Source organism: Microtus oregoni, unplaced genomic scaffold (assembly GCF_018167655.1).
Source record: "Microtus oregoni isolate MIOR12 unplaced genomic scaffold, Mior012 000004F_ref0000308, whole genome shotgun sequence".
Taxonomy (NCBI): domain Eukaryota; kingdom Metazoa; phylum Chordata; class Mammalia; order Rodentia; family Cricetidae; genus Microtus; species Microtus oregoni.
In genome coordinates, this window is record NW_024543063.1 from 25,879,444 (window position 1) to 25,894,235 (window position 14,792).

Consider the following 14,792-nt stretch of genomic DNA (forward strand, 5'->3'; position numbering starts at 1 on the left):
GTGTCTTGAGTTTGGAAACACTGAAAGAAAAAATCGGTGATAGTACGGTTTTGTTTGGGGGAGAAATCAGCGGAGGCTACGAACAAGTCCAAAGATGAGATAATTGTGTGTGCCCTGTCCCCAGGCAGAGCAAGCCTGAGACCAGCGATCCACAAGATGGCAGTATTGAGTTGGACAGCGGCACATTGGGGCGTCTGCCCAACTGGAGTCTCAAACACTTGCCTACAATAAAGGAAAGCCTGCTATTATGGGCTGCCTTAGGTCAGGCGGAGACCTCATCTCCTCTTGAGCATTTCTTTAACTGGCCCAAGTGTTTAACACAAAGTCCTTCGGTAGCTCTTCCAGTGCCCCTCCCCCCACGGAACAATGGAGGGAGGGATTTTAATGGAAAGATTTATTAAATAGATAAGGATGATTTAATATGCCTGTTTTGGTTTCCAAGGAATTCTTTTCAAGTGCTAATGTCCGATTTTGGAAGGCACTCGCTATAAGAATAATCAGAAGTGGGCTGCAATTCCTTATAATAAGGAAGTAATGTGACCTCCCAAAAGGGGGGCAGAGCTGGTTCCAAAGGAAAAGTTGGCCACGTGATGTGTTTATTGTGTGTGTGCCCAGCTAGTGCAGAAGGGCAGCTTGCATGTCAAAGGAGAGGGGTTTCTCATGTGCAAGCTACTGAAGCATGCAGTGGGGCTTCCTAAGGCCCAAAAACCTCCCTCCTGAAGTTACTGCCCTTGGGCAGCAAAACCAACTTTGGCAGATGGCATGGTCAACGTCCTTGCCCTGGAATGTACTGTTGTGACATCTCATGGTGGACGAGCTCGGATGTTGATGAGGAAGTGTGAGGTTTGACTTTTCTACTTTACTCTGCTTCGGAAGATACAGAAAAAGGCAGAAAGCCTTCCTAGCACACATGGCTTTGGTTTCATCCACTTTGCTAACACATAAAATTTGCTCTCTGGTCCAGAAATCCACTGTGCATTATGCTAGCGAACATTCTGAAGACATCATAAAGCATATGAACTTGGCATTTTCACAAGGAGAAAGTTGTTCTTCATGCTAACCTTCTGCTCAGTAGATAATGGTCTACCTTTACTATCCGGTGGCCTGTCCTGTCCTAGAATTTAACTAGGGAAGCTATTTTTACATTGCATCGGACCCCGCTCCTGTCTCCTGGTCTCGTTTTGATGCCTTATGGTTATCTTGTTTATTTAAAAAGAATCAGTACATTTCAGGGGAACAGGGGATTGTGAAGTGTGTAGCTTGGTGCTGACAACTCAAGCCCAAATGAAAGGGTGGGTTCACATTAGAAGCAACAACAGACATGTGTAGAAGATAAAAGAAAGCTGCAGAGGACTAGAAAAGAAGGAGAAAAGGGGGAGGAAGGAAGATGAGCAAGTCAAGGGGAGGAAAGATGCAAAGACACAGGCACACTGACAGCTGAGCTTTTAAATTATTACCCATGCCCTGTAGTTGTGCACAATTCTCATTAAATTCAATAGCAACAATTGGACTAAATTCCTTCTTAAAAGTAGCAGGAAACAATATTCTGAACTTAAAACAAATTTATGGCCTCTGTGAGCCAGTGCCAGCTGCGCTGCCGAAACGATCTTGCCCGCAGTGGCGTCATTAGCACAGGATGCCAGCAAGGATTCATTTTCAAGTCAAGGCTTCTGTCTAGCGTGAGTGTTGCTTAGTCATCTCCTGGTCCGAAAGTCCACGCAAGTGAGGGACTGAAGCCCACACAATCCTAAGTCCCCAACTCACTGTGAGCTGCTGTGGGGATGTGGGAAGACCCTCAGAGGGAACAGCATTAAACAGGGGGGTCTTGACACTTTCTGTTCAAGTGTCAACGGGCTTTTATACGTCTGATGACAACCTAGGCAGTATATGAGTATTGCATTCCTGCTGAGTTTATTACTTGATAAAAATCCTCAAGATGAAGCCACCCCCCCCTCCGTGTGTGTGTAAATGTGCTCATGCATGTGTGTATGTTTGTGTGTTAGAGGTCAATCTCAAATGCCATTCCTCAGGTACCAATCACCTTGTTTCTTTTTCTTTCTTTCTTTTTTTTTTTTGTGCTAGGCTTCTAGTGGGGTGTGGAACTTGCCAGTAGGGCCTAGGCCTGCCAGCCAGCAGGTCACTAAGATGGTCCTGCCGCCATTTCCATGCATGCATGATATATATATATATATATATATATATATATATATATATATATATATATACACACACACACACACGCACCCTGTTTTCTATTGAATTTGCTTTACTCACTGAGATATCCCCTCAGCCCTTTCTCAGGCTGTCACTGCTCAGGAAAATTGAATTTTGATGAAGACTTGGGGGTCTGTCTGCTGCCACCGCCTGTGAAGCGTGGGAGGCTGGTAACGCATCCAGGTTTAGGCCTGGTCAACCTAACCTCGTTGGAAGCACATTCAGTCCCCATAAGACTATGCAGTGACCTAACCAGAAGGTTATAATGAACAGATATCTTCCAAATGTCACATAGTTCATGACCTTCCACTGAGGAGGTAGAGACCAGATTCGTAATCCAGGCAATGGAATAAATAGGCAGTCATATGTCCACTGTCCACCTCTACGATCAGATGGTGGTAACAAGTCCTACTGATTCACGCTCTGCACACCTGGCCTCTGACGTTGGCAGACCCTGAGAGAGGGCTGATGGGTCCCTGTTTGTAAGGCCGTCACAAGAATGACCCAGAGGTCCCATAGGAAGCAAACATGTTATCAAAACCACTCGTGGTCTGGCAACCATGACCTTTGTTTTCATTCTTTCCAAAGACACATATAGCTCTTCTGAGAGGCAGGAAGAGAGAAGAACGGAGCAAGTGAGCTCGCGACTGCCAGGCAATTCTAATCACTTCTAGCAAGAGAAGAAACCAGAAGAGCCGTTAAGACACGCATGGCATCATCAGAACTCTGCTCCCTCACTTTGTCCTCTTCCAAAGATAGCACATTGAGAGCCACAGCCCCACAGTCCCACTTCAGAGAAGCCCTCCTCAGGACATGCAGACCAGGGCTCCTGGTAAGAGTGAAATATTTGCAAAGAGACACTAGCACCCTTCCCTTTGCCATCAGACTATGGAAACAATGTTGGAATTTCCCCGTGCATCTTATGCTGGGAGGAGGAAGGCTCATGCCTGGGCCAGCCGAGGGGGAACCTTCTCTCTGGGAAGACTTCACACAGAGTTTCTGGCAGACCTCTTGCCCTCTATTCAAATATAAATTTCACATCAGAATCTCTAAGATGGAGTAGAGGGGCCACTGGACCTCTTTGCTCTTCCTCCTACTGTGTCTTTTTCTTCTTGTTGCTATCATCTGTTTGACTGACCTATTGAGGGCAGGTGGACACACCTAGCATCTGAGGACAGCTAGGGCCCAGGTTCAGAGCCTAGCGACATCCTAGGCTACAGCCCCCAAAGTCAAATTATAACCTGGAAAACAGCATTCAGGGGATTTAGCCTTTGGGATTCCTCTGCCTCATGCTGAGTGGTTTTAGGCTAGGTGGGAGCAGGTCAGCCTGAGCACCGGAAAACTGGGGGAAAGTTCCACAGAAGAAGTTTGCCTTGCAGTTTAATCAGGTCAGCGGTGACAGTGGCCTTTAAGGAAGCATGCTAATTAGGGCGATTTTTTTCTTGTCCTCTCTCAGGCGGTCAGTGCGGAGGAAACATGGCTACACACCACACGGTCCATTAATAAATGACCGCAGAGACCAAGGCTGAGTGAAGTTCAATAAAGGAAATGGAAGAATCTGGAAAGTTGACCCCTCTCACCTTCCTCCAATGATTAACTCTAAAGCATTTTAGAAAAAAAACAACTCCGGTTGCTTATACAAGTGCTTCCCTTCATGGGAGTCTGTGGGGAAGAAGGTCACGGAATACTAACAGAAAACAAAAGAGGGCAGCCTTTGATAACCTGCACCGCTGGGCGTGCAGAGTCCTTGGGTTTTCCTCTGAGCCAAGGATGAGGGGGCTGCTCCCAGAGTATTTCTCTGCCCAGGCACGGTGCAAACTTTGGCTTCCCGGGCACAGGAAACCGAGGTTTACCATGCCCGTCTCGTGGCACACCCTCTGTAAGCACCGTTGTAAAACTGCCAACTCTGTGGCAGGCGTAACAGACAAACTTTGCGCCTCTTGATTTTTCAGAACGGTGATGAAAATAAATAGTTAGGCTGTGGCTTGCGAGATTTCCTTCTTCTAGTTTGCAAACACAGGCCACATTAGAGCTGCGCGGCAATTAAACAAAGTATGTTGCTCAGTTTTCCGGGGGGTAGCTGGGACTTGTCACTCAGCAGTGACTGATGAAGGGAACCTCGTTCACTTGAGCCTACTGAGGACCAAAGGCATGTGGCTTTTATAGCTTTCCTTGGGACCGGAAGTCTGGGCATCTCTCCTAGACCATTAGAGCAACCGAAACCAGAAAGCTCAATGATGCTGTTTGGGACTGGGGTTGGAAGGGGTGCATGGAATGTAGACATCTTAGACTTTGGTACCTGATTGGATGGTGCTGTCTATAATGGTTGGCTTCTCTGTGGCCAGGACAGTGGTGCCTCCTGAAAAACAAGAGCAGTAGCCAAAATAAGAAAACAGAGGTGGCGTGGGTAATGTTACAACCTCACTTATTTGCACGTTCCCCACAGAAACTTCTCACTTTGCTTCCTGCCAGGATCAATCATATTTGACTGATACTCGGTCTACCACAATGTCTGATTCAAACAACATGACCACAAGATTGTTTCACTTTAATTTTCATGCACGTGTTGTGTATATTTATATGTGTGTGCAGATTCAGATTCACACGGGTAAGTGTGCAGGGGCCTGTGCACGTGGATGCCAGAGGACAACCCAAGGGGTCATGCTCAGAAATGTCACCTACCTCTTTGGAAACAGGATCACCCAAGTAGGCTGGGCTGCTTGCTTAGTAAGCCCCAGGGATTCACTCCCTTAACACTAGACTGTAAGCTTATTGCTACCATGTTCAGATTTTGGGGGGTCGGGGTGCTTTAAGGGCTGGTTTCAGGTCCTCAGGCTTGTAGTGAAGCCACTTACCAACTGAGCCATTGCCTTAGCTCTAATAGCATTACTTAAAAAAAAACCCTCACACATTTGTTTTTTAAACTTTTTAAAATCAATGGATAAGCATTGCCTCTTATCTATGGTGCATAATAGCGAATGCTCGTTTATACACACACACATACACACATATATACACTACAAGGAATAACTAAATTGGGCTAATTAACAAATGCATTGCTCTCTCTCTTCTCTCTCTCTCCTCTCTCTCTGCTTTCTCTCTCTCCTCTCTCTCTCTCCCCCCTCCCTCTCCCCTCCCTCATTTGTGGTGGTAGTGCAAACTCTCTTGTAGCAATTTTCAAGTGTGTCATAGATCCTGGCAGATTTCTTCATAAAGTATCCAGAAGTCACGGGGAGTCGGAGACTTTGTTCTAAGGCTGAATGTGACATTCAGCTTCAACCCCAAAAGGCCAGGGTCGCTAACCGCTAACCGTCCTTACTGACTGAAGTATTAAACTTGACGGACACCTTGAAGCTTCAGAGAGTTTCCAGCATTTGGGAAGTGTGTGCTCAGGGAAGTCACAAGGTCAGTCCCCGCCAGGTATTTTCAAAACCGAAGGCTTAAGGTGATGGCTGTGGTTCCCCCCTCTGTAATTCTTTCCTCTGTCATAGCTGCTCGTGTTTCCCCCAAGAATAAATATTCTGCGTAGAATACGGTTCGGAGAAGTGGTGGAAAGGTATGTGAAGGCAAAGGGGAAAAACATTTCTTCACAGTCCTGAGGGACCCGGGAACTGGACCACGATTACGCAAACACCATCAGCTTTGGTTCAGCCTGGGACTTTCTTGGAAACCTCTGTCAGGGGGATGGCTGTGTAACCTTTTGCAGACTTTTTTCTGTGTGTGTGCCTGTGTGGGTGGGGGTGCTTGCCTATCGGGATACACGCATATGTACACTTGTGTGTGCTGGTGCCCATGAACGTGTGTGCTCCAGTGTATAGAACCCAGAGGCTAATGTCAGATGTCCTTCCTGCCTTGGGTTATTGAGGTGGGCTCTGTCACTGAGATCCGGGACTTGCTGGTTAGGTTAGACTGGCTAGCCATCAAGTCCTAGGCATCCCCCTGTCTCTGCTTCCCCAATGCTGGGATCACAAGCACATACCACCGCTCATTCTTGTGTAGCAAGCACCTCACTAAGTCCTCCCAGCCCCCCTGCACAGTGTTCTCAGACTTGCCCCACCACGAGAATAACCCTGATCACTCATTACAGTTTCCTCTCTACTTAGCCCCTCTGGGACCTGGTGGGAACAGAATATCTGGGAGAAAAGGCCTTGAAATGAATCATTTCCCAGAGTTCTCAGATGAGTCTTTGACTCGCTGGGCCTGGGAAACAAGGGGTGTGCTGCTTTTGACTCAGAGTTTCAGAGCGCCATTCTCCGCTACCGTATTGCCACACAGGCTCTGGTTGCGGGAATGGACCTTCTGTGTTAGTGTGTACACACGTGTGTGTGTGTGTGTGTGTGTGTGTGTGTGTGCGTGCGTGATATAGTGTGGAAGCCAGAAGTCAACAGTGTGTGTCTTCTTCAATTGTTCTCCACTCTATTTTAAATTATGTGTATTTTAAACGCTGTGTGTCTGCGCGAGTGTGGTGTGATGCGTGTGTGCTTGTGGAGGCCAGAGGGCTTTGGATCCCCTAGAGCTGGCTTTAAAGACAGCTGTAAGCTGCCTGACATGGGTGCTGGGACCCAAACTTGTATTTTATACAAGTTCTTAACCACTGGGACCTCTTCAGACCTCTCCATCCTATTTCTGAGACAGAGCTTCTCGCTGGTCCTAGGGCTCACTGATTTGGCTGAGCTGACGGGCCAATGAGTCCAAGGGCTCCTGTCTCTGCCTGCCTTGCACAGGGATTGCTGGTCCACACTGCTACAGCTACACCTGACTTTTTACATGGATCTGAGAATCCAAGCTCAGGTCCTCAGGACTGTGTAAGCGCCTTGTCTAGCCCCTCAGGGCTAGAATTGACCTTTGTGCCAGGGTGTAAGCACTGGTCTACTCAGGGGAGAGGCATGGTGGGGTGGACAGAGACTTATTGCAGGGCGTTCTGCATGCAGTTCTAAGGGACTGCAGCTGTGCAGCTGTGCTCTGCTCAGCGGCCTCAGTTCACACAGACAGAGGCTTGTCCTTTCCTGCAGTTGCACAGACCAGAACTCACATTAGCTGCTGGTGTGCATTAGAAAACTGAAACATTTTATTTTTGGAACACGGAGCCCTTTCTGAACTAACCCTTTGCACTACCCTGTCGCACGCCCTGCGTGGAAATACTAAAGGAGGGTCACATGCGCATGGCCTCCATAGGCAGGTACTGGAACGGAGGGATGATGCACACCGAGAGGTAAGAGGGTGCATCTCTGATGGCAGGATTGAAGGGAGGCCAGAATGCATTAGGATACCGTCCCCGGTAGTCAGAGAGGACAGGGATTCAAGGTGAACACGCACTTTCATATCTGATACGCCTGATCAGTTTTGTTACAGGCTGGCAGCTGAATTCCACTGTGGGGGCCACACGGCTCAAGGTGAAATTCCACCTCCCGCTGCCTTTCAGAAGGGTTTGCAGTTCAGCGACTTCAGGGGTGAATCTTAACTCTGGTCAGAAAGCATAGATGCAGGTCTCTGATTCCTACTACAGGGCACAGCTTACCTGAATGTCAGCGTTATGTGGGTGATAGCGTTTGGCTGGAATATCTGTTTTTCTCAAAATCTAAACCTGTTACTCCAGGAGAAGGATGAAAACAGGTTCTGATTGTGCAGAGGAATAGGCACTGTTCAAGAGGGAATCAACCCTGTTTCCATATGCCTTGCTCTTGGAGTTCAAGTGAGAACCCCCACCCCTCCACCGGGGTTTACTATACCAGACACCCAAGGTTTATAGTTGTGGCCATAAATCCTGTCACAATTAGCCAAAGGGTAATGCAGCTAAATGCTGACTCTAGAGGGTTGGTGGTACTTGGGTCAGGTGAGCTCAGAATGTATGCATGCATGTGTGTGTGTATATATGCATGTGTGTGTTATACATGCAGAGAGTTACTTAGGTCTGGTGTGATCACAGGAGGCATGCATTTTGTATGTAGAAAGTTTCTTGGAGCAGGTGTGAGCTCAGAGGGCCAGTGTTTTACAGATGAGAGGTACTAGGGCTAGGTGTGGGCCGTTGGTCTCATGAATGTGATGTTATGTGAGCTCTGGCTTTTCCAAGAAAACAGTGACACACGCCTTCATGCACGCGCGCACACACATACGCATGCACATACACATACAAGCACTTTTAATTTCTACCAATTTAATATATTCAATATAACCAATGAAAATGAAATATGAGGATGAATATGATCATGTATTCTTGGTGGGCTGTGGGCCAGGCATGACCATGCCCTGAGGTCCTGCTAATGGGCATAGATTTTTAGAATTGTTGAGACATACTAGCCTAAGAAGATAACTGTTTTCTTTCATGCTGTGGTAACTTTAAAAAAAAAAATTAAGAAAGATTTTTTTTCCCCTCTACTAAAGAAGCCATTTCACCATTGTAGGTGAAACAAAACCTTGTCCTCTCAAGCTCTCAAGGGTTGTCACTGTTTCCATTCTGAATGACACATTTTCTGGGGTGCACGGCTTGTCTCAGACGCACTTTGCTCCAGGCAAACAGGCTGGCCCTATTCATTCAGAGGATCCAGTTTCAGTGGGCTCAGTCATGAACTAAATGTAAAAATGAGAAGGCTGTTTGTTCGGCTATGGGGAGTAAATCTGAACCTTTGTCTCTAATCGATATTAACTGGCTACCCTAGGGCCTGTCAGGATAAGAGCCCTCCACAGAGGGCAATTGAAAAGGGGGGGAGGGCTGTGATACTGGACCTCCTTTTCATGAGGGACTTCGCTGAAGTTCTGTTGGGGCCCATGGAACCCTGAGGCTTGGGGTGGCCTGCTTACAGGCAGCTCTGGGAAGGTTGAACTCTGTTTTCTATATTGGCCACAAAACTTTATGTTGCCTGACATTGATTGGACAAACTTTTTGTGGCTTATGGCTGCTTACGTATAAGACTTGCACTGACAGTCCACAGCCATGAGATAAGCGATTGTCTTTGAGATTTGGAGGGTGACCGTTTCAAGGAGGGCAGGGTAGGACTTAGATATAAAATTCTGGTTAGCTACATTTCTAAGCTGATTTTTTTCTTCTTCCTTTTAACCTTCATTTTACCCAGGAGCCTGGAGCTCTTCCCCTCTTACAGAGGAGAGATTTTTGAAGTAATTGGAAATGAACCAAGGGACATTCCCTAAATTTTTGCTCTAATGTGTTCAGCCCCATCAGCCTTGCAGTATTAGGAAATTACATGGTAACACCTTCAATTTTCCTCATGGAAGTTCATGATGGGGGCTCTGGGCCAGGCGCTTGGGAAGACAGTTAAGCAAAGTACTTGCTGCATAAGCCCGAGGACCCGGCTTTGATCCCCAGGACCCACCCACATAAGAAGTTAGGTCCATGAAGCCCCAAAGGAGAAGCAGAAGTGAAAGCGGGTGGGGGGGGGGCACAGATCCCACCCACCGGCCACCGACTAGCAGGCAGCCAGGCCCACAAGCATTTCTCCTTTGCCATAGCAACCTGTGCAAAAGACAACAGTCTGACCCTGCTGTTCTTGCTTTGGCCCCTACAGTTGAGCATGTTGCTTATTGATGGACCAGACCCCTTCCTGTGTCAGTACCCGCTTTTCTCTCTTTGGCCCAGAGGGGTTCCCACCATCTGTGTTCCTGAGAAGCAGTGAACAATGTAAGTTGGCCAGAGCAAAGCTGAATCCAGCCTCGCCTGTCATTCTATGGCCACTACACCCAAGCACAACTGTGTCAAAGTGTGTGTTCTGAGATGGATATCAGGTCTAGCCTGCCTTCTCAGTCCCCAAGCCAAAGGCAGCCACCAGAGCAGACCAGGTATCAACTGGCTGCCTGTCTTGCACACGACCTGCACACAACGCTATAGGAGCTCTCCGGACCTGGTGCTCCCGACCTGGTGCTCTCCAGACTGATCTGGTGCTCTCCCGACCTGGCGCCTCCCAGCATTTGTCATTATCGGCAACATTTCCAAGCGGGATTGTGCACGAAGGTGCAGCATGATGCTGCAGACCCCCAAACAAATGTGCCCAGGCTCCACCCACATGTGCTAAACCACATTTGTCTAGGAGGAAAGGGTTTGTGTCTTTATGGCCTGTGAATGTGCTTGTCTGTTTAAATTCAGTGCAAGTTGGTTTTTATATGGGATGCAATAAAAAAGAAAACAAAGCCAGGCTTTTTAAACACAAACTTAGGAGCGGAAGTACACATCTGTAACCCTAGTGTGGGGGAGACAGAGACAGGTAACTTCCTGGAACTCAGTGGTCAGCCGGTCTAGCCAAACAGGCTGGGGAGGGTCTCCTGATTTGGCGAGAAACTCTTGTCTCCAAAAATCAAAAGGAACAAATTGAAGAGGACATTTACTGTCAGTCTCTGGCATTCACAAGCACACACACGTGCACGCACAGACAAGTACATGCATATAGAACATAAAACAAACGTCATATTTTTCTGTCCCAGTTGGTCGTAAGGTCCTGAAACCTTTTGCAAAAATAGGGTGTGGATTTTAGCGTGCTGGCCAATTTTCAAGTGGGCAACCCCACTTCCCTGCTTGCTTAGTTTCCTCTGCCACTCTGAGCGGAAAGAAAGGGTTTCTTTATAGCTTGTGTGGTTTTGCATGGTGCAAGAGTAACACCAGATAGACCCTGAGGCACTGGCATATCCCATCTGATCATACATCAGCCAGGGCTGATGTGAAGCCACAGGTAATCCCACCTTAGTAAATTTCAATACAAAACAATTTTCAAATTCATAACTTAAAAGCTGCATTGAAATTAGAAGTCTAGTTTGGTCAATTTGTTGGATAAAGTCTCCACTTAAACAATTTTGTCCTCATTAGGAAAGGAAAGTGAACGCTTGGGAGAGTGCGGTTGGGCAGGGCTGGCACGACCGTAACAGTGGGGGGAGCGTGGCACAAGGAAACGAAGCCATGCGTGGGGTGGCAAGGGTTCATTCTTCGTTGGCCTGCCAGTACCCTGCCACCAACCACTATGAGCGACAAGCACACACACACACACAGAGGACCAGGACACAGACGGACAAGGCACGAGGATGGGATGAGGGTGGGCTCTGCACCTGTGAGCTGGAAGTCATCACCTGTGCCACTGTGGCAGTTGGCCTGGTCATCGTCACACTCGTCCACGGGGTTCCCGTTCGGTGTGGTTGGCCCAGCTGTCGGTGCTGAAACGAGACCCAAGGATTACTGCTCGCACTTCTGAGAAGCATTCTCGAGGCTTCAGCTATGCTAATGCTTGCGCAGTGAACTCCAGGGCATAGTTTGGAGTCTAGGGACATGGTCTGCCTCTCTCTTGAGAAGCCAAATACTCCTGGCTTTCACAGAACAGATGAGAGGCTGCTGGGCCTGCTGGGTAGATGTGGCTACGGGGGCAGTCAACACATAGTTATCTATATAATCATTTCTTTCCTGCAAACCTCTCGAGTCTCCCAGATATCTGTTCATGACCCTGGAGTCAAGAACCCCCATGGTAGAGATTAGACCATGTTTCTTTTTCTCCTAAGGCACTAAGAAGCCACGCCCACGGATTCTATCATGGTCTCGGGATTGACTGGCTTGCCGTTTATATCATTTTTTTTTCCCCTTCTGCACAAAGGAGCGTTAGCTCGCACTTGGCATGGCGGTGCTCTCTGTTCCCAGGCTACTCTGTTTCTCTTTCCGCAGTGCTCCACCTGGGGCCCTCTGTCCCAGCCAGATGTATCAGCTGGGCTGTCTCCTGCGGCCTGAGGTCAGCTACCTGGTCTGGTCTCCAGTGACACTGCATTCCATGCTTTCTGGGCCCCCTGATCTTTGAGTTTGTAGTTGAAGAGTAGCCAACATTAATCAAAGACTGTTTTTGAAGTCCTTTACATTTGGTTCAGTCCATTTTTTTTTCCAGCCTGTTACTCATTTTTGCAATCTGTTCAATATTTTACAGTTTGGGGGATTGTATTTCACATTACAGCACGAGAGATAAGGGTCAAGTCCCTTAATGTGGAAGAACCATACGAGATGCTGGGAGGAGTGGGGAGCGTAGGGGCTCCTCTCCAGCCCTGGCCAGGAGGGATGCGCCCTTTACAGTTGCTCTATTGGGAGGAACTCGACACTGTTACTGTGCCTAAGGAGTGGGGAGAGTTAAGAGACACGGAGAGACAGAGCTGGCTTCCCACTGGCCCAGAGCCCTGAACCTGACTAGCCAGAGATCACCATGCACAGATGAGATGTGCTGGGCATCCCCTGGACTTTGGGAAACTAGCAGGTTAGTGAGTTACTGGGATCTGCCCGTCTTTGCCTTCCCAAATATTTACCACTATGCCCAGCTTTCTTTTGCATGGATTCTGGAAGTTGAATCCCCAGGGCTTTATTCTTGAAAGGTGCCATTGACCCAGCCCTTATTACATTTTTTTCTTAGTAGCTAGTGTTTTTACACACACACACACACACACACACACACACACACACACACACACACTCGCCTGAACACACATTCATGCACACTCCCACTCACCTGACGTGCACATGCCCGTGGCTCTACTCACTGCCATCCCTGGGTAGGCAGAACTCCTGGCTATCGTATGGCTATTGTCCCTCAGAGAGAACAGTCCTTGATGACCCACTACTGTTAAGACTTCTATACTCTGCTCATTCTGCTGACTTTTCCTCATTTTAGTGATGCTTTCAAGGAGAGGCTTCATATTGGAAGTGGTCCATGATGGTGCCTAGCTTCCATTACAAAAAGTATGAAGTGATTCATTTTGATGCCTCAGTTTCCCTATTTGAAGTCTTCTGGGGATCTCTAACTGTTGTTCAAAAGAAGCTGGAGTACAAAATAGGATCAAGTCCTTCAGGTTGGACCAGACCTTGGCATCTCCCCAACAGCCCCTCAGATGCCACCAAGAAGCTTGGCTCTGGTGCTCATTTGGTTTAGCCTGAGAATGGGCCCCAGGTATAGAAAGGCTCCCTCTTGTCGTGGGCATTAAGAAGCAGTGGCGCTACTTTTCCCAGATGATTGCTCTTTACCCTGGTCCAGGGCAGTGCTTGTAGGTCCCCTATCTTACTTCCTCCGCAGAGGAAGCTGGCAAACTGCACAAGGCTCAATGTTTGCAACCCTGCATTCATCCCACCCTCGGAATCACAGTTCCTTCCAGGATCAGGGTGAGATCCTGCCTCCAGGTACCACCCTCTTCAGCACCCTGAATGAGCCCGTTTTACACTTGGTCGAGACTGCTAGCTGCTCCTTTGTTGTTTGCTTGGTTCATGACATGTGGTCTCTATTGTTCTGCGTCGATAGTGTAGGAAGACTAAGACCGCAGATATGGCAGCCATGACCAGGGGAAGGGTGGGAGACATGGCCTGATTTTGAATCTACATCGAAAAGTAGTTGTGAATTACTCTGCAGTGTGTTGATTGATAGCCTATAGCGCACACAGAAAATTCTATGGCATTTCATGTGCTCAGGAATGTAATTATGTTTGGGTAGCTCAGCACACACGTAATTTTGAAACCTGAGGAGGGTGATATTAAAAAGCCGTCTTCACAACAACTTTGAGCATGTGCTCAGTTGATTAACATCTGGGTACCAACAACAGCCACCCTAGGCAACCCAGAGGAGGACTCTATGGAGGTCGAGAAGCTGGTGTAAGGTTACTCATTTATACCCAGATCTAAGGCAGATGGGAATTCCATCACATCAAGCAACAAATGGTACAAGAACCAGCTCAAATCACTCAGCACCTCGTCCCTAGTAAGATCTTGGTTCTGAATTTGTCCTTCACGTGACCGTTATATAATAATCTGAGAAATGAGGGAATGTCCTTCAGCAGACCATAGTAGCATATACTTTATATGATACTTTATATATACATCATATATCATATGTATATGATCAAAGTATCATATACTCCCTCACAGGTCAAGCCTTCTTTCTTCCCAGGATGTCTTTACATCCTCTGTCAAATAGAGCAGGACACTAGACAATAGCACAGAGAGAAATTTATATGGGAAAGACTTCTAGACATACTTATTTTTATTTTAGTAATTTTTACTTTATTTGTTATTCGTGTGTGTGCGTGCACTCGTGAGACGCATGTATGTGCAGGTGACTGTATGAGCAACTGTGTGCATGTGGAGATCAGAGGTTGACTTCCATGTGCCAGTTCTCTCCTCTAGAGACGTTTCCAGGGATTGAATTTAGGTGTCAGTCTTGCATACCCAAAATGATTTTCCCTCTGCACCATCTTGGTGACCCCTCTACCCACACCTTCGAAAGCCAAAGGCTTTGGCCAGGGGTTTTGAGAAGTGGGCAGAGGGCGAGGCAGCATGGTAGGTAGAGGGCTTTACTCTACTGCAACAGAATTATTTCAGAACCTGGGAGAGACGGTGGAGGCAAGAAAACTGTGGGTGCAGTCAAAGACACTGCGTTATTTATTTTAACATGGCGGCATGTATCATAATCTCAGCTACTTGGGATGCTGAGACAGGAGGATCACAAACCTGAGGCCAATTTAGGCTATCGTGAGACCTGGATCTCAAAAATAAATAAGCAAAATGAATTTTTTCTTATGTATGCTTCACCTTAGTATTTTTGTGTGTGGATGCTCCTGTGTGCACAGGC

At 47.5% G+C, this 14,792-nt stretch overlaps 1 protein-coding gene across 3 annotated transcripts in view; it reads right to left on the reverse strand.

The window, feature by feature from the left end:
* Nrp1 (neuropilin 1) overlaps positions 1 to 14,792 on the reverse strand; it is a 137,411-nt gene that overhangs the window by 12,965 nt on the left and 109,654 nt on the right. For 2 of the 3 annotated variants that reach the window (XM_041649913.1, XM_041649911.1), the window contains exons 12-13: positions 11,260 to 11,364; positions 4,514 to 4,573 (exon numbers count right to left, since the gene is read on the reverse strand). In XM_041649913.1, coding sequence (XP_041505847.1) covers positions 4,514 to 4,573; positions 11,260 to 11,364 — 165 coding nt within the window. The remainder of the gene's footprint in view (positions 1 to 4,513; positions 4,574 to 11,259; positions 11,365 to 14,792) is intronic. The other variant, XM_041649912.1, reaches the window with a different exon arrangement.